General features: G+C 40.9%; 2 protein-coding genes across 10 annotated transcripts in view; one reads left to right on the plus strand and one right to left on the minus strand.

The window, feature by feature from the left end:
- Positions 1-35: 35 nt before the first annotated feature.
- On the plus strand, positions 36-14,218 carry gpr161b (G protein-coupled receptor 161b). Its single transcript, XM_033615875.2, has 6 exons — positions 36-635; positions 2,792-3,179; positions 6,490-7,211; positions 8,872-8,979; positions 10,361-10,486; positions 10,625-14,218. Exons 2-6 carry the CDS (start codon positions 2,836-2,838, stop codon positions 10,906-10,908), a joined length of 1,584 nt encoding a protein of 527 aa, XP_033471766.1. The 5' UTR covers positions 36-635; positions 2,792-2,835; the 3' UTR covers positions 10,909-14,218.
- An 832-nt stretch (positions 14,219-15,050) lies between these two features.
- dcaf6 (ddb1 and cul4 associated factor 6) overlaps positions 15,051-23,966 on the minus strand; it is a 38,094-nt gene continuing 29,178 nt past the window's right edge. For 4 of the 9 annotated variants that reach the window (XM_033615843.2, XM_033615861.2, XM_033615852.2 and 1 more), the window contains 9 exons: positions 23,302-23,512; positions 20,090-20,193; positions 19,411-19,729; positions 19,251-19,292; positions 16,982-17,120; positions 16,505-16,661; positions 16,328-16,416; positions 15,786-15,891; positions 15,051-15,689 (listed from right to left, as the gene is read on the minus strand). In XM_033615843.2, the coding sequence (XP_033471734.1) occupies positions 15,631-15,689; positions 15,786-15,891; positions 16,328-16,416; positions 16,505-16,661; positions 16,982-17,120; positions 19,251-19,292; positions 19,411-19,729; positions 20,090-20,193; positions 23,302-23,512 (1,226 nt within the window). In that variant the 3' untranslated portion in view covers positions 15,051-15,630. The remainder of the gene's footprint in view (positions 15,690-15,785; positions 15,892-16,327; positions 16,417-16,504; positions 16,662-16,981; positions 17,121-19,250; positions 19,293-19,410; positions 19,730-20,089; positions 20,194-23,301; positions 23,513-23,966) is intronic. The other 5 variants (XM_033615833.2, XM_078174553.1, XM_078174552.1 and 2 more) reach the window with 2 other exon arrangements.

The raw sequence follows: 23,966 nt of genomic DNA on the forward strand, positions 1-23,966 counted from the left end.
CAGGCAGAGTGCGCCCTCTGGTGGAAGAGTCGGTAACGTCCCGCCTCTCTGATTGGATAACGTAAGATAACGTGATGACGTATTGTTGTTGTGCGGGAAGCTTTGATCCATGTGGGTGGTCCAGCCGGATAAATACGATGCTACGTAGCGCTTCATTCATAAACACTGCCAGCCTGTTGCTGAAGAGATACACATGCGTACACTGATTTTTGTACACATGAATGCAAACGTCTGCACTGACTACATGTTGCATCTGAAGCTGAATAAATGTTTTCAGCAGTGTAATTATGAGTAAAACGTACGTACATTGTCACAACAAGCTACTCACCACGGAGAAATAACGCTAACTGCGACATGAACTCAAGGCGATTCCCACCCGGGGACCACCCACACACTGCAGCAGTCTGCAAGGAGAGGGAGTTGAAGCTGAGGTGGGAGGAGGACGCCATTGCAGCCGCAGCTGGCCGTCTGTGAGACAAACGTTATCAAACTTCACAATGTCGGGGGGCTTTTGAGACACTTTATTCAGACTCAGCCCCCTGTTACTGGGTTATAGTGTGGACACGGACGAGTAGGATGGACGGTTGGCCTTTGACGGGGGGAAAATGTGGAGCCACAGCGCCGAGCCGAAGCAGGTAAAGAGGGAGATGTTGGGGGGACAATGGGAGAAAGTTTAAGCTAACCTAGGCTAACTAACGGTAGTTGTGTTAGCTAGCGTTACTGCTCTCGAGCTAGAAGTAGTAACGTAACAGCGCCGTTGACAAAGTTTGTCGGTATTGAGCTGTACAGAAAGCTAAAATGTCGCCGGTTTTTGCGTTAAAGTTTATTTTTATTGTCTTTTTAACTCCTAAAAGTTTACCGAGTAACGCTACGGTGAGATGCGGTAACAAATCTGCTTTTTTGTGGTGAAAAATAGTGTTAACAGACGAAGGTAACGGCTGAGAGACGACCGTTGGTTTGAATTTTAACGTTCATTTCCATTACTTTGTTTAGCTTAAACGTTAACTTTGAATATAGTCGATTTATTAGTCATATTTTAGTCGCTACACTTTAAAGTTTGGTGCTAAAGTTTGTTTATAATGGCTCAGTTAACAGTTACATGTCTTCATCTTGCGCTTACCTTTCCAGTGGATGATGGTAGAATGTAAAGTCAGTAGAATTCCCAACCTTGCTTTATGTAAAAATACCAACACAGCAATGCAAGGCTGCATTCAAATTCATAATAAGCAACGTTACACAAGTGTTATCTGCTGCTGTCATTGCTATATTATGCTTTTTATTTTATTTTACATTGCTTAAATGTGTAAAAAGCTTTCTAATGTTGTAGCTGGTTGCCTTGGAGCTGCTGTTGGCAACTTTTATGTGCTGTTGGATAGTTCAATCTGCAAATAATTAGTATTTTTATTATATAATGATATGTTTTGTGTGTAAAATCCAATCTGCAAATTAACTACAACTCTTAGATAAATGTGAAATTAACTAGACAATGTTCTGGCAGCCACTGGTTTCAGCTTATTTCCATGGAATATGATTCTGTTGTTGTTTTATTTTACTTATTTATTGTAGTTACATTTTCACACTTACAGCCTCAGCATAGTGATGACACATTTTATTTTTAATATTTCAATTTTTATATCTTAAGTACTAGTTTCATTTCTATTTTATTCTATTTTATTGCTATATATTTTCAGACTTTTATTCTTATACTCTTATTCTTACTTCTTATAATCTTCTATCTTTACATCAGAGCAACTGTATTGAATCATAATAATAAAGTATTTCTGATTCTGTTGAAAATTAAAAAGTGGGCTCTTGAGACTTGTTTGGGGTACTTTAGTCATCGCTATGAATTTAAAGTCTGCCTTGATGTTTACCACAGTTACACAATAGCAATAGGGTTGTGCAGTGCAGATGTCTCATATCAATCTGCCCTTAAACTGCATTAGAGCTGAAATGACAGAAAAGTAATTGGCAAAAGTTTTGATAATTGATTCAAAATCTGAATCCAGTTTTTTTGCCAAGAAGATTTTCACATACAGGGGATTTGCTTTGGAGTATTGGTGCATAATTTAAATATATTAAGAGAAAAAAGAAATTAACAATAAAAGCAAGTATTTAAAAGAATCAAGAGACATAAATACAAAATAGTTTAAAAATTATGATAAAAATATGAGAAAATACTATAAAAGCATACAGTATATCTGAGTAAAAATGAAAGCGCTGAGCAGTTTTTAGAAGTGGTAGTTATTAGAGCTACAATTAATTGATTGGTTGTCAACCATTAAATTTATCACCAACTACTTCTCAAATATGATTTTTTTCAGGTTTCTTTACACCTCTATAACTGAATATCTTTGGGTTGTGGACAAAACAAGACATTTGAGGATGTCATCTCGGGCTTTAAGAAACACTGATCAACATTTTCACAATTTTCTGACATTAATAGACCAAACAACTAGTCAAATAATTGAGAAAATAATTGACTGATTAGTTGAGGATGGAAATATTAGAATTAATATAAGTGTTAGTTGCAGCCTTTGTAGTTACGTATGCAGAAATGTGCATGATATTGTCCAAGGAATGTGCAGTGTGAAGTGTAAAACAAATGTGTGTAATGTAGAGAGATAACTCTCCACGAGATCTGTGTTAAAGTAACACATAGAAAGAGATGAATACATTAATGCAACGTGCAGTGTGATTCAGTTATCAAGCAAAAATGCCAAACATTCTCTGGATTTTACTAGCTTTCTTCATAATTCCAACATTTCTAATCATGTCTTTCCATTTACAGTCTCCAACCATTCCTTCACCTGTCTGGTGGCCCAGCCTCTCACCATGAACATCAGTAGGAACTGCACCACAGCGGGGAATGGTGAGGGCCTGGCTGCCCTGGAGTCAGTCTCCATTGTGACCATCACGCTCCTCGCCTGCCTCGGAAACCTCCTGATAGTGGTGACCCTCTATCGCAGGCCTTATCTGCTCACGCCCAGCAACAAGTTTGTGTTCAGCCTGACCCTGTCCAACCTGCTGCTGTCCGTGCTGGTATTGCCGTTCGTGGCTGTGAGCTCGGCAAAGAGGGAGTGGGTGTTTGGGGTGGTGTGGTGTAACTTCACCGCCCTGCTCTACCTGCTCATCAGCTCTGCCAGCATGCTCACCCTTGGTGCTATTGCCATTGACAGGTCAGTTTTGGATAATGATAATAATAATTTTCTGTTGGTTCATCACTCTAAAGGACACCTCACGTGACATATCGACATATTTGACTATTTTTATGCATGCAAAGCAGCGGCTTAATGGTTACAAATGCAGGCTTGTTACCATAATGTGTTCATGTGCTCTTGATCAAGGCACTTAGACACCATGACCTGTGCGGCTGCTTACTGGCCAGTGGTTGTGCTTGTACTGTGCAGCTCCCACATGTTGAAAAGTCTGTTAGGCTGGACATTGCTGAGAAGGAATGCTTGAGTTATTAGATTGAACACATTTGTTCTATCGTAATTTGATAAGTCATGAGCCAGAAAAAGTGCAGTTCAAAGAGTGACAACACGGCTTTCATAAATGTTGTGCAGTATTTGCTGTCAGTGGAGTAATTTGAGTATTTTCAGGGTTCCCATGGATCCTTAAAAAGTCTTAAAATTGAATATATTAATTTAAAGATAAGACCTTAATTGTTATTTAAATGTCCCGAATAATCCATCTTAAATAAGTCTTAAAAATGCTAAGACATGGGAAGAGGGATTTTTTTAAATCATGTTTTTTCTGACATTGCTTTTTAAACTCTCAAAATAACATTGGTAACATTTAAAAAAAAACAAAAAAAAACCATAATGTACTGAATGTCTCTCACCTTAAAATCACACAGCTCTGGATAGATGAAACAGCAACACTCATATTTTGTTTCTGGTCATGATGCTCAGAGCAGAGCCACTGTCCGCTAGCTAGCTGTCACTCTCTTGGACACTATGAGAAAGTGCACATTCAACCAAAATTGGCTATATTGCCAAGATTTCGCAGCATGGGTGACACCGGTACATGGCAACTTAGGGTATTTTATGCAATATGTTTCTTACAGTAAGGTAAGATAAACGATAATGTCCCTGAGAGGCAATTTAAGATAAGCAATATCAGACGGGTCAAAGGACTCAGCACGGTGGTAGAATCCCACATACAGAGTGAGAAACACAAAATCGGCAAGAAAACCTGCCAACAGTTTTAATTGTAATAAGATGTAAAAGCAAACATTTCACTTAGAAGACTGACTTGAGTTTGCATTTAGTTTACTGGAGAATGCCTAGAAAATTCCTTCCCAGACATGTTTAGGGACATAATTCTGTATGAGATACATTACATCCAGCATCATTCCTCATACGGTGATAATATACCTTACTGAGTGACAACAGTAACCATATAAAGCATTTAATAAAAGTTGATAAATATTGAGTTTCTTTATATTCTTGCAGCAGTTCTGTCCCTTTTTAAAAAAGAATTAGCACAATTGTATTTATTTATTTTTTATTAAACATTAGATGTCCTTACTTCGTTCTAATGACAAAGTCAATATGATATTTGACATTTTTGTGCTGCATCTGGCTTTCAGACCAGACTTGTGAAACCTAGTTTTTGGTGTGTTTCCCTTTAAGGTCAGTATGCAGCCTTGTAAATAAGATTGGTTAACCACACACTTAGCTTGTGGTATTTTTCTGGAGATTTTCCCAGCTCAAGTGACAAGCATTAGACAGGCTCACACAAAGTAACGTTAAATGTGGACCGACATGAATGCACCATTCATCTGCAGGGCCGAGATTATTTCCATTGATTCCTATTTTTAGAAAATAAGAAACTGATTCATAAATAAATCAGCCTGCACAGATATAGATAATCCAGCATACTGAAGTACACATCTACCATTTTTAAGGCACAGACTGTGACCTCTTTTTCTTTGCTTATTCTTTGAATATACATTCACTTTTTAGATTATGTTAGACTTTGTTTTATTTATGCAATATTATTTGTGGTGGTTTTGTGTTAAGATCAAATTAGACAGTGATACGTGTGGGAAGACTGGCTCACTTTGTCAGATGGAAAAAAAGTAAATGTACATATATCTTAACGTGGGCTATCAAAGAAATCTGTCTCTTGGTATCTGTAATATAAAATTCAAAAGTCATGTTCCTCCTCCTCCTCCTCGTAGCACACCAATGGCATCAGCCCCACATGAACGAAAACAACTAATCAGAGCCGAGGAGTCTCATGGCTGTCAGTCATGTCAGTCACAGCTTGTGAACTTTTGTTTCTATGATTTTTTTCTAATAGATCATCTGTCTCATGTATGTCTTTAAGAATATAGTGACAGTTTCGGCAAATATGACAAGGTTATTTTCATCAAAGTTACCAACTGCAGCTTTAAGTCATTTATTAGCAGAAATAGGCCTCCCAAACATAACCTGGTTCCAGCATGTTTTAGTTTTATATCACTGTAAATTTGATGTCTATGAGTTTTGGATCATCAGTTCCACAAAATGAGATCTAATGACGTCCCCATGGACTGTGGGAAATTTTTAAACTGCGTTTGTATACTTAGCAGGAATTGTCCCGTGCTGTTTGTAAACACAACATTTAAACTTGGCCCCACCTTCTAACACCTCCTGTACTTACACAGCAAGATACAAGTTAACTAAGTTAACCACCTGTATCTACCAGTCCAACAGAAAACAGGCCGACTCCATGTCTGTCTTTATTCAACCCTCTCCTTCAGTGCTCGCCAGTTAAAGTTTCAGACAACCCCAGACTCACTCCTGTTTTGGAACGAGCTTTGTCCACATAGTGTTTCACCTCACTATATTTGTGTTTCTGGCACTGTATCTGCGACCTTTGTAGCTTCCTGTTGTATGTGTGCTGCTCCTACCGGGTCGATACCTTTTTTATAAATTCCTGACATCACCTGTGAGCTGTCATTGGCTGGGGGCTACACGCCTCTGCTCGAAGTTTGCAGCCCATTAATGTCCTGAACATATAAAAATAAGAAGAAAATGTAGCCCGAGGGCAGAGTCTCTTCAGATAAACACGAAAAGTAAAAGGGATTTTTTCATAGCTGCACTTCAGGTTGTATAGAATTGCCATTGAAAATCACTCTGTTATAATTACAGTGTTTTTCCTGATGTCAGGAATCACAAATGTATTTACTAAGATCTAGTGTAAATTTGCTCTGCAGCACACAATCCTCACTGTTCTCACTGCTGTCCTAATTACCCTCAGCACCTCTGGGAATTTGTGATTACAGTGCATGTTTTTGTTCCCCTGCCAAACCTCTCATTTTCTGTTGTGTTTGCAGCTTTCAGTAAACACTTCACAGCATTGTTGGGTGGGAAAGTGCCGCTTTTAGCTTCTGTATCACTCACTGAAATCTGAGCAGTCTCTGTGTTACTGGGACCAGAGGGATCGCTTTAGAAAAGTTCCCTCACTGTGTTCCCTCCTCTCTTGTTCCTACAGGTACTACGCAGTGCTTTACCCAATGATCTACCCCATGAAGATCACAGGAAACCGGGCGGTGGTTGTCATCGCCTATGTGTGGCTGCACTCCCTGGTGGGCAGTCTGCCTCCTCTTTTCGGCTGGTCCTCCTTTGAGTTTGACTGCTTCAAGTGGACCTGTGTTGCATCTTGGCACAGAGAGCCGAGCTACACCGCCTTCTGGGTCACCTGGTGCATCCTCCCCCCCTTGTTCATCATGCTGGCTTGTTATGGTGTAATTTTCCGTGTTGCCCGTATGAAAGCCAGGAAAGTACACTGTGGGACAGTTGTTGTGGCCCAGGATGACTCCACTGGAGCTCAGAGGAATGGACGCAAAAACTCAAGCACCTCAACTTCCTCTAATGGTAGCCGGCGGAGCCTGGTGTATGCAGGGAGCCAGTGCAAGGCTTTTGTAACCATCTTAGTGGTGATCGGCACCTTCCTCATGACCTGGGGGCCGTATGTTGGGGTGGTGTGCACGGAAGCTTTGTGGGGACAAGGGAGTGTGTCTCAGGGACTGGAGACTTTGGTAGCATGGCTGTCGTTCTGCAGCGCGGTGTGTCACCCTCTCATCTATGGTCTGTGGAATAAGACGGTGAGGAAGGAGCTGCTGGGGATGTGTTTCGGAGATCGCTATTATAGAGAGTCGTTTGCCACGCGGCAAAGGACGTCCCGCCTCTTCAGCATCTCCAACAGAATCACAGGTGGGAGAGCAGCAGGGACTCTGTTGTGCAAATCAGTTCAAAGGAAGGTTGACATCAGCCTGTATATTTATTTATTACTTGCGATAGTATATGAAAAGAACAATGTTCAGGAAGATACACATAGACATACAGCCAAAACAAGGACAACAGAGCTGAACAAATATAAGAAAACATAACTATTATGTACGGACAAGTAGGTACAATGTCTGTATTAGACTATTTCTGTAAAAAGTGATACATACATATACAGTACAGGCCAAAAGTTTGGACACACCTTCTCATTCAATGCGTTTTCTTTATTTTCATGACTATTTACATTGTAGATTCTCACTGAAGGCATCAAAACTATGAATGAACACATGTGGAGTTATGTACTTAACAAAAAAAGGTGAAATAACTGAAAACATGTTTTATATTCTAGTTTCTTCAAAATAGCCACCCTTTGCTCTGATTACTGCTTTGCACACTCTTGGCATTCTCTCCATGAGCTTCAAGAGGTAGTCACCTGAAATGGTTTCCACTTCACAGGTGTGCCTTATCAGGGTTAATTAGTGGAATTTCTTGCTTTATCAATGGGGTTGGAACCATCAGTTGTGTTGTGCACAAGTCAGGTTAATACACAGCCGACAGCCCTATTGGACAACTGTTAAAATTCATATTATGGCAAGAACCAATCAGCTAACTAAAGAAAAACGAGTGGCCATCATTACTTTAAGAAATGAAGGTCAGTCAGTCCGGAAAATTGCAAAAACTTTAAATGTGTCCCCAAGTGGAGTCGCAAAAACGGTCGAGTCGGTTCCAACCGCCGTGTCTTTGTGAGACGCAGAAAAGGTGAACGGATGGATTCCACATGCCTGGTTCCCACTGTGAAGCATGGAGGAGGAGGTGTGATGGTGTGGGGGTGTTTTGCTGGTGACACTGTTGGGGATTTATTCAAAATTGAAGGCACACTGAACCAGCATGGCTACCACAGCATCCTGCAGCGACATGCCATCCCATCCGGTTTGCGTTTAGTTGGACGATCATTTATTTTTCAACAGGACAATGACCCCAAACACACCTCCAGGCTGTGTAAGGGCTATTTGACCAAGAAGGAGAGTGATGGAGTGCTGCGGCAGATGACCTGGCCTCCACAGTCACCGGACCTGAACCCAATCCAGATGGTTTGGGGTGAGCTGGACCGCAGAGTGAAGGCAAAGGGGCCAACAAGTGCTAAACACCTCTGGGAACTCCTTCAAGACTGTTGGAAAACCATTTCAGGTGACTACCTCTTGAAGCTCATGGAGAGAATGCCAAGAGTGTGCAAAGCAGTAATCAGAGCAAAGGGTGGCTATTTTGAAGAAACTAGAATATAAAACATGTTTTCAGTTATTTCACCTTTTTTTGTTAAGTACATAACTCCACATGTGTTCATTCATAGTTTTGATGCCTTCAGTGAGAATCTACAATGTAAATAGTCATGAAAATAAAGAAAACGCATTGAATGAGAAGGTGTGTCCAAACTTTTGGCCTGTACTGTATATATAACAGTGAAAGGTTGGGTGCTGGTGCAGCGTGTACACATGTCTATGAACAGTATATACAGCCTGTTTAGATTTACATTCCTGTGTTGTTGTTATTTCATGTGTTGTGTTGGATGATGTTGCTTGTGTTCTTTCAGATTTGGGTATGTCCCCACACCTGACAGCCATGCTGGCTGGTGGAGGGCATCTGCTGGCCCCAGGGAGCAGCACAGGAGATACTGGCTTCAGTTTCACTCAGGACTCATGTAAGTGTTGCAAACAGGAAGCAGAAGGAATGGGAAGAAACACAGAAAAGTGTCCATCAAGAACACACTAAAAAACCAAATATTTTTAGTCTGCGTACTGAGTGTTTTGAGTGTACATTATTTCATCACTTTTCCACTGTGAACACACAACATGCTCAGGATTGGAAGGAGCCAAAAACCAAAAGTAATCTATAGAGTAGCTGGTAGATTTTGGAATTTGGCAGTCACGGCGCTAGGTGGACAAAAACAGTTCATTTCCAACCCTGATCAGAATAAGTATGCAGTATGGATCTGGGACACAGCTAATCTCCAGATGTTTTCCTTATGTCAGAAAGGCATCTCAAGATTTCCCACACATTCATTTATTTGCAGCGGCCTGTCATGATAACATCTGCCGCCACGTATTGATTTTATATTTTTGGAGCTGGACCGTTCATTAGCAGCGCTGTTGGAACATTTATAGCTGTTCGATTAATAAGTGAACCACACTCTTAGAGCGCAGGGCGGCGCAGAGGAAGGCCAGGCACAGTGAAAGTGAAGCTCAACCGTTCATTGCACTGGGTCTAAGTGTTTGCATTCACTTGCCTCTGCAACACCTGCTCCTCTCCTCCATCACTCTGATCAGCTCTGATTGGATAGACTGATCAGTTATTTACCCCACATGTCAAACTCCACAAACTGCTGATGAGGAAAAAAGAACTCATGAAGAGCTTTGCCTGTGCTGCGTTCACAATAATTGATTAATTATTTTGTCCATGAAATGTCAGAAAATAGTGAAACATTTACAAATTATCCAGAGCCCAAGGAGACATCTTCAAATTATTTCTAAAACCCAATGATATTAATTTACAATGAGGTAACACAGAGACAACAGCAAATTATCACTTCTGAGAAGCTGGAACCTGAAAACTTAAATATTTTTCTTCAGTTTTCCTAAAACAAAAAATCATAATTGGTGGGTGATCAACTAACTAATTGCTAATCATCATTTTACTGGGATATATTAGGTTAACAGCCAGCCAGCGGTTGTTATGTTAGCATCTGTACAGACAGATGTGTTAACTTTGCTTTTTAAAACTCAATCATTGATCATAACTTGAACATAAAATGGAGATAGATGATTCATGGCATGTGTAAACATGATGTTGTAAAAGGTGTACAATCTGTATTGCATCATACTCCCACAGCTTTGTCACAGTCAGTCTCACATTCCTGTTTCACAGCTCATGTTTTAGCTCAGGATGGCAAGTAATGTCATGTAATACAAAGAAACGTCTAATAAACTAACTCATTTCTTGCGTCTTTATTAAGATGGTTTCTACTTTGACATTTTGCACTCAATTACCCCTCCTTTTTTTGTCTGTGAATGTTTCCCACACAGGCACAGACGTGATGTTGCTGGACAACTTCTCCACAGATGGCTCGTCATACCCACAGAACCACGGGAATCTGACTGGAAAGAGGAGGAGCTCTGTCACCTTTGAAGACCAGGTGGAGCAAGCTAAAGGTATGTGTCAGTTCCACTGCTCCACAACAGATTATAGGGAGTTCACGTCTTACTCACTGAGGGTTTCATCAAGCTTCAAAACAAAACACAAGATTTTTTCACAACAACATGTCTAATAGCAACTGTTTTTATCCTCAGCTGAAAACACCAACACATCCTCAGTTCAGGTCCATGCAGAGGTGCACAAATCTCTCGATACCTTCGCTTCCTGTCTGGCGAAGGCTATAGAGAGCGACGCTAAGCTAACCCTGTTTGGGGAGGGTCTGGCTCTGCCAGGGGGACTGTTTACAACCAGGGCAGCACCAAGACCCAGATACCTGGACGGTCAGAGACTGAGGCTTGAAAGTATCGATGAAGGGATTGTTAAAGATGACAGAGATGATGAAGACGAAGAGCAGGACATGGAGGAAAAACCGGCCTGAGCACAGCAGGTCTGTTCATTTGTCGAACATGTTAAATATACCATACTCAGTTTATCAGTGAACTGCAAGGGTCTCACACCCTCAACACCACTATATGTGACCATCCGGAGCGGTCTGTGGTGCAGTTCATGAAGTCTGATCTCTCTACACATGGGTACTCCATACTTGAAATTATTAGGAAACAGGAAGAGGCACATTTTTCCTTCCACTGTGTTGGACCAAGTGCACACCACCAGTGTCTTTGCAAGCCTTTGTATGGATTCATGTAATCAAATAGGAAGCCTTAACTACTGTAACCTAAGTGATGGATTGTTGTAGCGATGTGTTTACTCTATTTTATATGACAGAAGATTCTAGCTTCCAAAAGACTCATAACACTGTTATCAGATTACTTTAATATTTCGCTTTTATTGTGATTAGAAAAGTAAGTTTCAAGCCTGATCCTCTCTTATTCAGGTACAGAGAAAGAGCCAGTTTGTGCTTATACTGGTCCACATACACAGGTGTTTCCACTTCACTGTGCCTGCAGAGTTGGACCTGTGATAGTTAAGTACTGTGCCTTGACAATTTAACACCATATTCATTACTTAAGGTGTTATTTACCTTGAATGACAGGCTTCGGCTGTTGTGAGGCGTCCATATTTTTTCGTTTCTCAGACACTTATGTGATATTAAAGGGATTGTTTGGGTCTTTTGAAGTGGGGTTGTATGAGGCACTTATCCACAGTGTTAGGGTTGCAGCAATATCCTGGTTTTAAGGTATACCGTGATACAAAAGGTGACTCTTATCATACCATGTATATTTGCTTATCTACAATACTAAAAATATAAATTCCGTAATACCATGATACCAAGAAACCATGATATTTTCTGAGATGTTATCGTACAGTGAAGATCTCATACCGTTGCAACCCTAGACAGTGTGTATTACATACAGTAGATGTCAGTTGGCACACACCCAGTTTAAAGAAGTAGACAGGACAACTGTCACTGAAGTAAAGCAAAGTACTGCTATGGAGGAGTTACCCTAAAAACTCCATATCAGTATAAGTGCACGTTATATTTAGAATATTTTCTAAAGCTAAAGTAGTTCAATCGATCTACTCAAAGCCGAAATCCGTTAAGAAGGACTGTGATTTAATGTCGCTGAACACAGGAGCTGCTGGTCAGCCAGCTGCTCCTGTGTTCAGCGAGCCCAAATTACTCTTTTTGTCAATGGAGTCTGGCTGGAGTCTGGAGAGCATAGATGGGGAACTGAAGCTTTTAACGGCTTCCCTGTTTGAGCAGGCTAACAGAAAGGTAAAGCAGTGAAATTATTCTAAAAATACCGTACACTTAAACTGATATTGGGTTTTTTAGTGGGACTTTTTTAGGTGGCTAAAAACGGTATAGCTGCTGGTTCCCTCCACAGCAGTAGATTGCTTAGCGTCCGTGTCGGCACACATTACTGTAAGTACTGCACAGACTATGGATAAGTAACTCAAATGACACAAATTAAAAAAAAATAAAAAATCAGAACTTTCTCTTAAAATGCCAAGTCACATTTATCACAAAAATCTGAGTTTTCGATCATAATTACAACTCGGTTTTTGAAGTGAACTCTATTTACAAGTTTGACCCCACAATGAATACTTTGGTATGACATGTAAGGAGAGGTCTGATCGGCCAGAATCAGTAAAAACACCTGTGCAGGACCTTTAATGCAATAAAGCACATTTTTAAGGGGGCAGGTAACAGTGTTGTAAGTCTTTTGGGTGATAGGAGTTACAGATTTTCTGTTCAGACAAGATAGATTTGTGTTTTCAAAGCAGAAGGTTGTCTTCTGACACTGCATGTTGTTTACATTTAGACAACTTGTGTTATAATTCTGACTGATGATCACATTGCACAGCAGCGTGGTAATGAGAGGGAAGACACTCTTGATATGTTAGAAATCTTTCTGAAGAATTTTGATGAGGAAAAAACCTTTTTTCACAGGAGACATTTTGACAGGTCACAGGAGAAAAGAAATCAACAATGTCTGAATCCTGTTTAGCTCCTTCAGTTTCTAGGTCCTGGCTTTGTGCATGGTGGCTCACTGTCAGGATTCACAGAGCCATCATTTATGTTATTAGTGACACCTTTTCTTTTCCTACTATGACGAGTCAAAATGTGCTGTGAAAAAAGCCTATTCATGTGGACTGAAAACACAAAGTTACCTGAAGGTGTCGACTGATGTCCTGTTCAAGGGTTACTGACGAAAACCAAACCATGACCCTCAACAGTCCCTCCAGGATTTTGCAAGCTGGTTTTGGGGGAAGTGAAAATTGTATGGTTGTGATGCTGTCACAGATTCAAAGCTTATTATTATTATTATTATTATTATTATTATTATTATTATGAGCATTTGGTGTTTCCCACAGTCAATAGCATCAGTATCAACAGCTGGAATCAAAGGGGATTGGCTGTATTTTAATTGTTACGATCGCAACATCCTGGAGGGATTGTCTGAATAGGAATTAATGTGTATAGGAAATGTATGGATTTAAAGAGTTAATTGTGTAATTAATCATAAGAAAACCTCAAATTATAGTGATACAGTTTGTCTATGTATCAACCAACTCTGAGCTTCATCATACGAACATGTGTTTGATTAGGTACGTGCACAGCGAGTAGGATCAGAGACGGTCTTGACATTTCATGATTATCTGCTACAGTAATTGCACTTGAACATGCACGTTGTGCTTGTTCTCATAGAAACCACTTTAACTGTGTGTCAGAGACGGCGACTAGTACTGTTTGGTCAGTATTGCATATCGTATGTAGGAAAGACGACATTAAGTATCAATTAGATGGGCTAAGGAGTAAATGAAGTCCAAAATAAGGTCATTTGGAGACTGACTGTTATCAGTGTTTAAAACATTGTTATATTAATGAAATTGCTTTAGGAAAAGCCTTCATTTCTGAATATTGTGCACATATTGAGCAGTGCAAGACGTTCATGTTTGTTGCTATATTGGTCTTCAAAAGTCAAAGATGAAGATTGTCTTAATCTACAACAGTGTGTCTTAGTAAATACTCTTTGGTACATGTGGTTTACCTCAGTTTACACACTCCACCGCTCCCTTTACTGTTGTTAAAGAAACTCAGAGAGGACTTTTGTACTAAGTAGAGCGCTTCAGTCTTACCTCATATCTTCATATTATGTGTGAACGGTACTATACACATGAGAAGTGATGTAACCTTTTGATTTTCACTATACAGTAAGTATTAATTCAAATATTTGCATTAAAGTTTTGTATCAAGATTCTTCTATTAAAACTTTTTTTTTTACATAAAATTCTTTGAACCAGTTTTCTATTATATTTTCCCTTTTTTGTGTTGCTGTTAGGCTGAACCATGTTACACCTCACCTTTCTCTATTTCCTTTAAGACTGTGGATAGCCGATAGTCATACCAATGCCACAGGAAACTGCTGTGACATCATCTTCAAGGTGACACTCGCTGAATCCTCTCATGAGCTCTGTGTGATTAGAAAAGAGCAGACGAACAGAACTGACTCTTGACGGCGCTAAAAAAAAAGTGCCTCTGGTGTGAACAGTCAGGCTACTGCTTGTGACTTATATCAGCTCTTCCATGTCCAGTGTGAATCAGGCGTTGGTGTCTTTACAACAGCTTCTACAACAATGACCATATGTCGAGCAGTGTTTAACAGCAGTCTCACTCAGTATTTGACCAGTTTGTGCCTGTCATATTTAACCATCATATTCATGTCAAATACCCAGCGAGGATTTAAAAATCGAGGTCATTTAACAACAGTTACTAATATCCTTAAAGGGATAACTCTCAACTTCATGTGTGAAAGAAGTTGTGTGAAGCTGTTCGAGCTGCACTTACTGTCCTCAAGTGATGCCACTTGAGTCAGTGCCAGCTGAGTCTGAAGGCTATACGTTTGAAATGGCTCCAGGATACATTAGCTGTTGCGGACACACAAGTGGGCTTAAGGAGACCACACAGGTGTGAACTGACTCGTCTTAAACCTTCAGCTAATGACAGAGCAAGTTGTTTCTGCAGTGTGATGGATGAGCTCTGCTGTCTAGCGTTAACTCGTTAGGTGGTCATTTTCAATTTGTTACTTTAATGCACAGTCATCTTAAGCGTATCTGTTGGTGCAGACATCTTTGAGATGCCATAGCTTTATTTTTTCCAAATTCTGTAAAAGTATTATAATTCATTGACATGTCCCTGAAGAACATGAAGAACCACAGTTTCTTCTCCTCCGTCTTCGACAATAAAATTAAAGTATTCTCCAAGTATGTTTTTACTTAAAGTCCATGTTTACATGCGTAACTGCCGAAGCAGCACATCAACATTTCATAGCTTTGTGCTACAAATTCATTATGTCACACGTTAACACTGATCAAAGCTCACTTTCTCCTAACAAAATAATATTGCACTTGACATCCTTGCACACCAGCCGCCATTATTCTCACACTTAATATATATATATATATATATATATACTGACGTCCTTGCCTTTTTGCATTCACACAGATGTAGTTCATCCTCATACAGAAACATCAGTAAGAAAGTCGTCTTAAAAAAACACAGGGGGGGCTAGAAATTACACTAATTTTCAAAAGGAAGTATTCTACACTATACTTGTACAAATCTCAGGTTCTGTTTTCAAGTGCTATACAGCAAGAAGAAATAGTGTTTTCTTTAAAATAAATTGCCAGCAGGCTACTGCTCGTCATCGTTTTCCTGTCCTGAACCTTCGGAGCGATCACCTTCTAGTCGATCTGAAAGAAGAGAAAGACAGATATTAAAGGTATTAAACTGTTTCTGTACCCGGGTATTAACAGGCACAAATATCCACAAGTTTTATGTCTGTGTACCCGATCTGATGTGATTTAGGGAGGCCAACATTCGGAGCATGAAAGAGGCTGGAACTGTGATTGTGTTCCTCGTTTCCTCTAGCATCAGCTCGTTCCGAGTTATTACCTTGAAAGGAAAGAAGAAGAAAGATGAGAGAAGTTGAATCTGATAAACAACAGGAAGATGGGGAAGAAAGGGAAAAGTGTTTCTGACCAAAAGAGATTTCCATACGTACAAACTCTCAACCTCAAACACATCTCATTTTCTGTCAGATACAGAATCATGAATTTAATGGGGGGAGGAAGTGAGGGGATGGCATGCAAGCTTGCGGTGGCTTCAGCAAGGACATTGCCTTCGTAAAGAGAATGCCTGCTCTTCCCAGTAAGCCACCACGCACCCCATGATTCTGATTTGTTTAAGTGGTATTAAATATTAGTAAAAGACTGGTTGGCTTTTTTGGGGGGGATATAACCAAAAAAACACTGTATATTATGGTTTATGAGCGGAGCAGCATTTGGTGCTGCACGCTTAAATAAACAGATCACTTTCTCTGCAGTCATACCTCATTAGCGAGGACTCTGTTGAAAGATGGCGACTGTTCCAGTGGCGACCAAATCTTGATATCGTAGTCTATCCCTGAAGAAGCCAGAACTGAAACAGACCAGGAAGTACTCGTTAACATCGGGAGTAACACTGTCAGGATATCCTGGAGCAGAGTGAAGGTGGAGGAGGGACTCACTGGGGTCATAGGGGTGCGGCTGCAGACAGTTGACCACGTGGTTGTCGGCTTCGAGCAGCATGAGGTGTTCTGCGGTGTGTCTGTCCCAGATGAAGATGTGTCCGCAGTCCGAGCCGCTCATCACGAAGTTGTTACCCCAGAAACAGGACTCCTTTATCTGGACATCAAATTAATGAAACCACTTTAAATTTTTACACTATGAACCAGTGGTGGAATGTCAGTGTGTAAGTGTAGTGAGTTTTTAAAAGTAACTTGAAAGAAGACAGTGTTAGCTTCCCTGATCTCCTCTGGCAGGTGATGGTCAGTGTATTTTTGAATTTTAGACGGGCTGAGGCTTGCTGTTTCCCCCCCATTTCCTGTCTTTATGCTAAGCTAGGCTAACTGCCGCCTGGCTCCAGCTTCATATTTAACACACAGAATGCAAGCAAATATCTGTGTCATTCTAAACTATTATGATGTAAAGAGTGTGAGACGTACCATTGTCCTGGAGTTGCGGTGGCCTTTGTAAACCATCTTGACTGAGGGTCTCCTGATGTTCTGCGTCTCGCTCTCTTCCATCTCCCGTCGTTCTTTCCTCCTGCGAAACAGCTCCTGGATACGAGCGGCTGCGGAGCGTCTGTCAAACACAAGATAACAGATACATGTGACTTTAAAGCACGCAAAAAAAGACACACAAGCCCATGCTGTCTCTGATGCTCATGAACCCCATGCTTTGAATCTTGAGTGAAATTTGTGCTGGTTTAATCAATTCAACCAAAAAACAAACCCAAAGCTTGAAAGCAGCCACTTTAAAGGCAAAACACATCATAGCTGAATCTGTGAAAAGTCTTTTCTATTAGCGACATGACACTGGTGAGTTAAATCCACACTGACTTGTGTAGTAACTAGTTGGAAAGCTTTTTATCTGTTTGGCTCATTTCCGTCATGCATACATTCTTTGGTCATTCAGCTTCTCCTCTGAACAAAATCTTAAAAATGCTGCTGTTACGTTGCTTCTCACACCATCTGTGGAGTCAGTACTCATGCACATCACTCTGAGGCCACATCCACACTAATACGTTTTTATTTTAAAACCAAAATAATTTCGTTTTAGTACTTTCAGAATTAATCTTCGTCCATACTAAGAAGCCTGAAAACGCATATCACATGCACATTAATGTACACTGGGCATACGACATAAACAGAAAGCAGATCTCACTCTGCTGGTGGCCGCTTAGTTACAGAAAAATGCTACTAAGATGGCGAAAAGCTTTCATGATTTCATTGATCGCTTAGTCACGGAGAAAAACAAAACATGAAACTCTATTTGGAGTTGCGCCTTGTCAAAATAAATCAAAACCTTTATGACTGGACCATGTGGGAATTTAATTTGAAAGGACAGACACGTGTTCACGTTAATTTCCAGGGCTGGTACCTGCGGTTATTCCACAGGCTAGTTAATAACATGTCGGGCAGGAAATCCAAAGTGTGGGATCATTTTGAGAAGGTGAAGGACGAACCCAAGGTGATATGTAAACTCATCTTCATTGGTCGACTACAAACATGACGTATCATCTGAAACATGGAAGTAGCTACATGCCCATTAGCCCACAGCGTCATTAACCATTGGCCCTGTCCAAAATATATCATTTAATAATTACATTAATATTGTAAACATGTGGGCGACTAGTCGACTAATGGCCCTAAATGATGACTATTGGTCAACTAGGAAAATTCTTAGTCAGGGGGCAGCCCTATTAAAAACGTTACTTAAAGTAATGTCCACAAGATCTGTCTTTTCCACGTTTCACCATGCACTGTCTATGTTAGCAGCTGTGCTATGCTTTCTGGTAGCGCAGTGTTGCGTTTTGAGAGACGGAGAATCTGCTCCTTTGCATGAAGTTGAATCTAAGCTAATTCATGCAAATCAGGGGCGTCCAGTGTGACTCGCCACCTCTGGAATTTCCGTAAAAACTTTTAAACTAACTTAGTCAATCTAAAATGAAGACAGCTTGAGCAGCTGTAAGAGAAAGTTAACAAATGAGCCGCCATGTTGGTCCGTTTGAAATCTGGGAGGGGACAGACAACGGGCCAGGTGGAACGCCTACCAAGTGCTCCATGCTGGGAGGTGGCATGACCCTTCATGTCAACAAATGCCTGTGTGGACACGTACTGTAACATGAGTTTAAGTCGGTCAAGGTGGAGGAAACAGGTTGGAAAGCGGAGTCGTGGCAAATACAGCGACATATTCGAGCAGTACCAGAAGCATTTTCCATCACAGGACGAAGTCATGGAGATGGGGAAGGAGTTACATTATCCACACAAAAAGACTAAAATCAGTAAAGGTATGTAGACCTAGCTATCACGTTCTGGCTTGACGTGACCTAACTGGGAAGCAAATGCAGGTGTCTGCGTCATAGATTCCAAAAGTCTCCATTTCTACCTGTCCAGACTAAAACGTAACCCCAGAGTCTTTAGACTAAAACAGGGTCAGTAGCATTTTCAAAGGTCTCAGTTTTGGAGATTCCCAAACACGGAAGGTGGACGCTAGACATAAACGTAACAACAGTTAAGCATTGTAAAACAAAAGCGTATCAGTGTGGACGTAGCGTAACTCTACAGTTAGCCGTGTATTAGTTTTCTGTGAGTGAAATGACCAAACCAAGACAAAACCCGTTATCTTCACCAAGATGTGCTGTTGAGTTTTAATACTCTGCTGCATGTCACACACCTGACAGTTTAGATGCTTTCAGTGCAAACACTTTACCTGATCATCCTATCTCCTACTGCGGACCCTCTGGAATTAAATCTATATTTGTAGTCAAACAGTCAACGGGAAGGCATCACAAACAATCAAATCCATTCAAATACAGGAGGTGTGTTCTTGCTTGTAGTGAGTGAACAGAAGCAGGAATTGTCTAACATACCTCTGTCCCTGACCTCTGAACCTCGCTGATGGGATGAGAATCGGATCATCGTCGCTGTCGTCAGAGTCCTGGTGGCTCCGTGCAGGCTGACTCTGGCCCTCCTCTCCTTCCTCTGTTCTGGGCTCTGCTCTCCTGCAGCCTCCTGATGTGTCCTCCGTACCCTCCGACTGACTCCTCTCTGCTGGCGGAGAAGTCACAGTGTCCCCCTGAGAGGAACCCACCGCTGGGGCCTGAGCCGACGTGCTGGAGCAGGAGGCGTCACACGGCGGCTCTGTGGAGGTGGCCGGGGCACTCTGCTGCGCTGGGGAGTCAGAGGGAGCTGAGGGGAAATACATATAGAAGACTTTGTATTTTTTTTTTTTTTAATTTAAATTTTAAGTGTCTTCTGTGACATGTCTGTGCAGCAGTTCCTTTAGGTCTGTCCTATTATACAAGGCTCTGTTTCCTCAGTGTATTATTTTATTCAAATGAATTACCTACTTTGGATACTAAAGTTGAAGAGCAACTTAAAAACCCCTGAAAGTCGTGTCTCTGCTGACCTCCAGTGGTTTAACTTAACAGTCTCTGGCTGTGATGTACAGGTGTAAACTACTACACTATGATATCAGTCATCACTATTAACACTTAAATTTGATTTCAAATTCTGTCAGAGCGATTTAGATGATGTTGAAGAACTCACTCTGCTCTGACACCGAAGTCTCCGTCGACACACTCGCTTTGCTCTGTACAGCCTCAGATGTTTTGGGACCTCCACTGCCCATAGAGCTGGATGTGCTACTGCTCCTGTGGAGGAGAAAAAAAAACAGGGAGTGACAGTCTGTCAGGCCTCTGAGGGTTTTTAATTGTTCCTTGACAAAGAAATTGCTGTTAGATGCTAATAATGCATCTGTGTCCACAACGTTTGTGCTAAAATAAAGTCAAAAAGTGTGAACACAGAGCTGTGAAGGAAACAGAAACTACGCACACTGTTGGACACTTGTACATGTTTTAAGGTTCTTTTTTTTTTAACAATCTGTTTATTGAATTTTACATTTTAGAAAAACAATAGTGTTCTATACAATAGTAATTACAGATATAAATTCAAGATACCCCAGAACAGCTGCCTGTGGAATAACCGCAGGTACCAGCCCTGGAAATTAACGTGAACACTTCTTGTGTCTGTCCTTTCAAATTAAATTCCCACATGGTCCAGTCATAAAGGTTTTGGTTTTAGCTGGGGAAAGAGTAAGTGGAAAAGGCCATACACTAAACAGGGCTGTTAAGGCATTGGGAGTCACATCCCTTTCAGTTACCTTGGATAAAGTACTAAAGATCTCAGACCAAAATCTAGTCAGAGAAGAACAGCTCCAAAACATGTGAGAGTAATTTGCTGTGGCTTGTTGGCATCGTTTGCATAGGGGAGACACTGTATCGAACATTTTTGCAAGACGGGCTTTAGTGTAGTGAGCTCGGTGTAGGATTCGACATTGTATAAAACTGTGTCCAGCACATATTGAAGACTTATGTACTCTCCGCAAAATCTCCTCCCAAACATCATCTAGAATTACCTCTCCCAGATCTGTCTCCCAAACTGTTTTAAGTACTATAGAAGAGCCTGGGCAGAGATTATAAATATTTGAATAAATAGAGGAGATTGCCCCCTTTAATGAAGAGAGAGGCTTCAGAAATATCTCAAAATCTGAAGGCTTAGGAAGAGCAGGGAATTCTGGGAATGAGCCACGGACAAAATTTCAGACTTGGAGGTATCTAAAAAAATGTCCTTTAGGAAGCAAAATTTATTTACCAATTGTTGAAAAGGAGCAAAAATAGAATCAACATACAGGTCTCTAAGAGTTTTTAGAAAGATTTAGTAGGGACCATCGCTCAAAATCTTGTTTAATTTTTGTAAGCAGAGAGAGGAAATTTTTCTTATAGAGATTAACCAATGTTTTGGCAACATATACTCCAAGATAAACAAAGCCAGAGTTCACTACCTTAAATGGTAAATTTTGAAGTTGAGGTGAATTTTCATTTATCTCTCCATTAACAGTACACATTTCACTTTTGCTAAGATTAAGTTTATATCCAGAGAATCTACTAAATTTGTCTAGGACTGAAAGGGCTGCAGGAATAGAACGTGACAGATTAGACAAAAGCAACAGGAGATCATCTGCATACAGCGCCACCTTCAGCTCTACACGTTTCTGGTTATACCACATATATCAGGATGAGACCACAGAGCAATCGACAGAGGCTCCATCACAATAGCAAATAAGAGCGGACTTAATGGGCAACCCTGCCTTGTAGAACGATGTAAGCGAAAATATTCCGAATTTGTGCCATTTGTCCTGACCATGGCCTGAGGAGAGGCATATAATAACCTAACCCATGAGACAAATTTTTCCCCAAAACCAAATTTCCCCAAAATAAAAAAAAGATAATCCCACTCTACCCTGTCAAATGCCTTCTCGGCGTCCAGAGCTATCAGAGCTTCTGGGAGAGCATTTGGAGGAGGATTATAAACCACATTAAACACCCTTCTAAGATTAAAAAAGGAGTGTCTATTACGAATAAAGTTTTAAGGTTCATTTAAAGAAAGTGAAGGTTTACAGACATAAACAACAGTTTTATGTGCAGTGCAAAGTTGTTTTCCATGTTATTATTTTTTCATGAGATACAGACCTCCTTTCAGAGCTGCACCCCAATATTTTCCACTATTTTCTTCCTAACAGTGTTTGTCTAGAGAGATTTTTCTGTCCTCACTCTGGTGTTGCTGCTGCCAGGTGGGTTTGACAGTGTTGACTGTGATGCCTGCTATCTGTTTGTATTTAATTTGCATGAGGTACTCTTTCATTTTACTTTTTACAACTGATTAGCTGGTGCAAGGCAGCATTTAGAGGATCCATAATTACATGCTTCAGGAATAAAGAGCTACTACACAACCAGAGATGATAATTGTGAAGAAATGATCATTTAAAATAAAAAATAAAAATTCTGTACCCGCTTATCCTGTTAGGAATAATGGGGAGGCTGGAGCCTATCCCAGCTGACACTGGGCGAGAGGCACCCTGGTGCACCTTGGACAGGTTGACACACTATTACCTGGCTGACACATAGAGACGGGCTCAATCCAACTGGCCGCATTTCACCATGCTTGCAGACTCACAAACTTTGCCGGCATGTTCCCGGGAAATCTGGGAGTGTTCAAGGCTCTCCAAATTCACAGTTCAACCAGTCCACAAGGGGCATGAAGGACTTTCTTCAAATTTCCAGAGAGTCTGCTTGCGGAGCAGACTTCAGCAGACTTCACTGATTAATTACCCACAAATCATTGCAATACGTATGTGACGAGGTAGGGTTTTTTTTCAACAGCCAACTAAAAAAACAAAAATTATGTATATATTTTTAGTCATAGCCCAGCTCCCATTTACAAAATCTCTGTATGTGAATGTCTGCAGTCTGTATGTTATACAGAAATGTATTGTGTTCACTCACAGAACAACCCTTTACATGTGATTTATATCTTGTTATCTGCAAGGACCGATGAGCAGGCAGAATATGACAGCAGTTACAATGACTGTAATTGTCACAGGAACATTTCCATGGCAATGAGTTAAATAGTCTTGAGGGCTGTCTGTCAGCAGATTGCGGTCTCTACCCTTGCAGACTTTACATGATGATGGTGAACTCATATCTGAAGTCATGAGGTTTGCAAGTCCAGAGGGTGGATATTTGAATTCAGTCACAGACAACCATCCACACTCACATTCACACTTACCAGTTAACCTGCATGTCTTTGGACTATGGGAGGAAGGTGGAGTACCTGGAGAAAACCCACGCTGACACTCAACACTATAAATGTGATTTTAAAAACTGTCACAATGATTTCAGAAAGTCATTTTATCTCCTCACCACTCATCAGTGAAGTCCAGCTTGATGGTGCTGGTGGTGGTTCCCTCTGAACTGTAGTGTAGGCTGAGGACTGGCTCTGCTGCACTGGGTCTACTGGTGCCACTTGTTGTGTTGATGGGAGCTGTGGGAGGAGTGGGAGCTGTGGGAGTGCTGGTGCTGACTGGTGCAGAAACAGGTTGATCAGGAGGCGAAGCTGCAGCTTCTGCTGCTCCTGAGAGGAAGACACACAGGCAGAGCAAACAAGAATGATTCACTGCGACTCTGCTCTGATGATACTTGTGATTAAAAATCTTTTTATTCCTGTTGTTTAAAAGCACATTAGAAACATGCAACCATCTACTGCGACACTTCACACTGACCAACAGCACAAACATGCAGCGGACATTAACAGAGCAGACAAAGGTGGACACACTGTAAAAGACGACAACCACCAGCCACAGCAACAAGATACAAACACATCAAGACACAAGATACACAAGTCAGAGCCCCTGAAGGATCATCACACACCTCAGCTGGTTATTACAGCAACAAACTGGTTTATAGTCGGTGTTTAATGTGGCAAGGACAATTTATTTGACTTTTTAAACAACATAGTTCCCAATTAAAACTCATGACAGCAACATCTGTGTATTGTCAAGAGTAACAGTGACACTGTGTCTGGGGGA

Source organism: Epinephelus lanceolatus, chromosome 14 (genome assembly GCF_041903045.1).
Source record: "Epinephelus lanceolatus isolate andai-2023 chromosome 14, ASM4190304v1, whole genome shotgun sequence".
In the NCBI taxonomy this organism is placed as follows: Eukaryota; Metazoa; Chordata; class Actinopteri; order Perciformes; family Serranidae; genus Epinephelus; species Epinephelus lanceolatus.

What these genes read in the sequence shown, in the direction of transcription:
- gpr161b (XM_033615875.2), top strand. Translation starts at nt 2,836, where the DNA reads ATGAACATCAGTAGGAACTGCACCACAGCGGGGAATGGTGAGGGCCTG. An exon ending in CAGTTTCACTCAGGACTCAT is followed by an intron (nt 8,980 to 10,360) that starts GTAAGTGTTGCA and finishes TTTCCCACACAG; the next exon opens with GCACAGACGTGATGTTGCTG. An exon ending in CCAGGTGGAGCAAGCTAAAG is followed by an intron (nt 10,487 to 10,624) that starts GTATGTGTCAGT and finishes TTTTATCCTCAG; the next exon opens with CTGAAAACACCAACACATCC.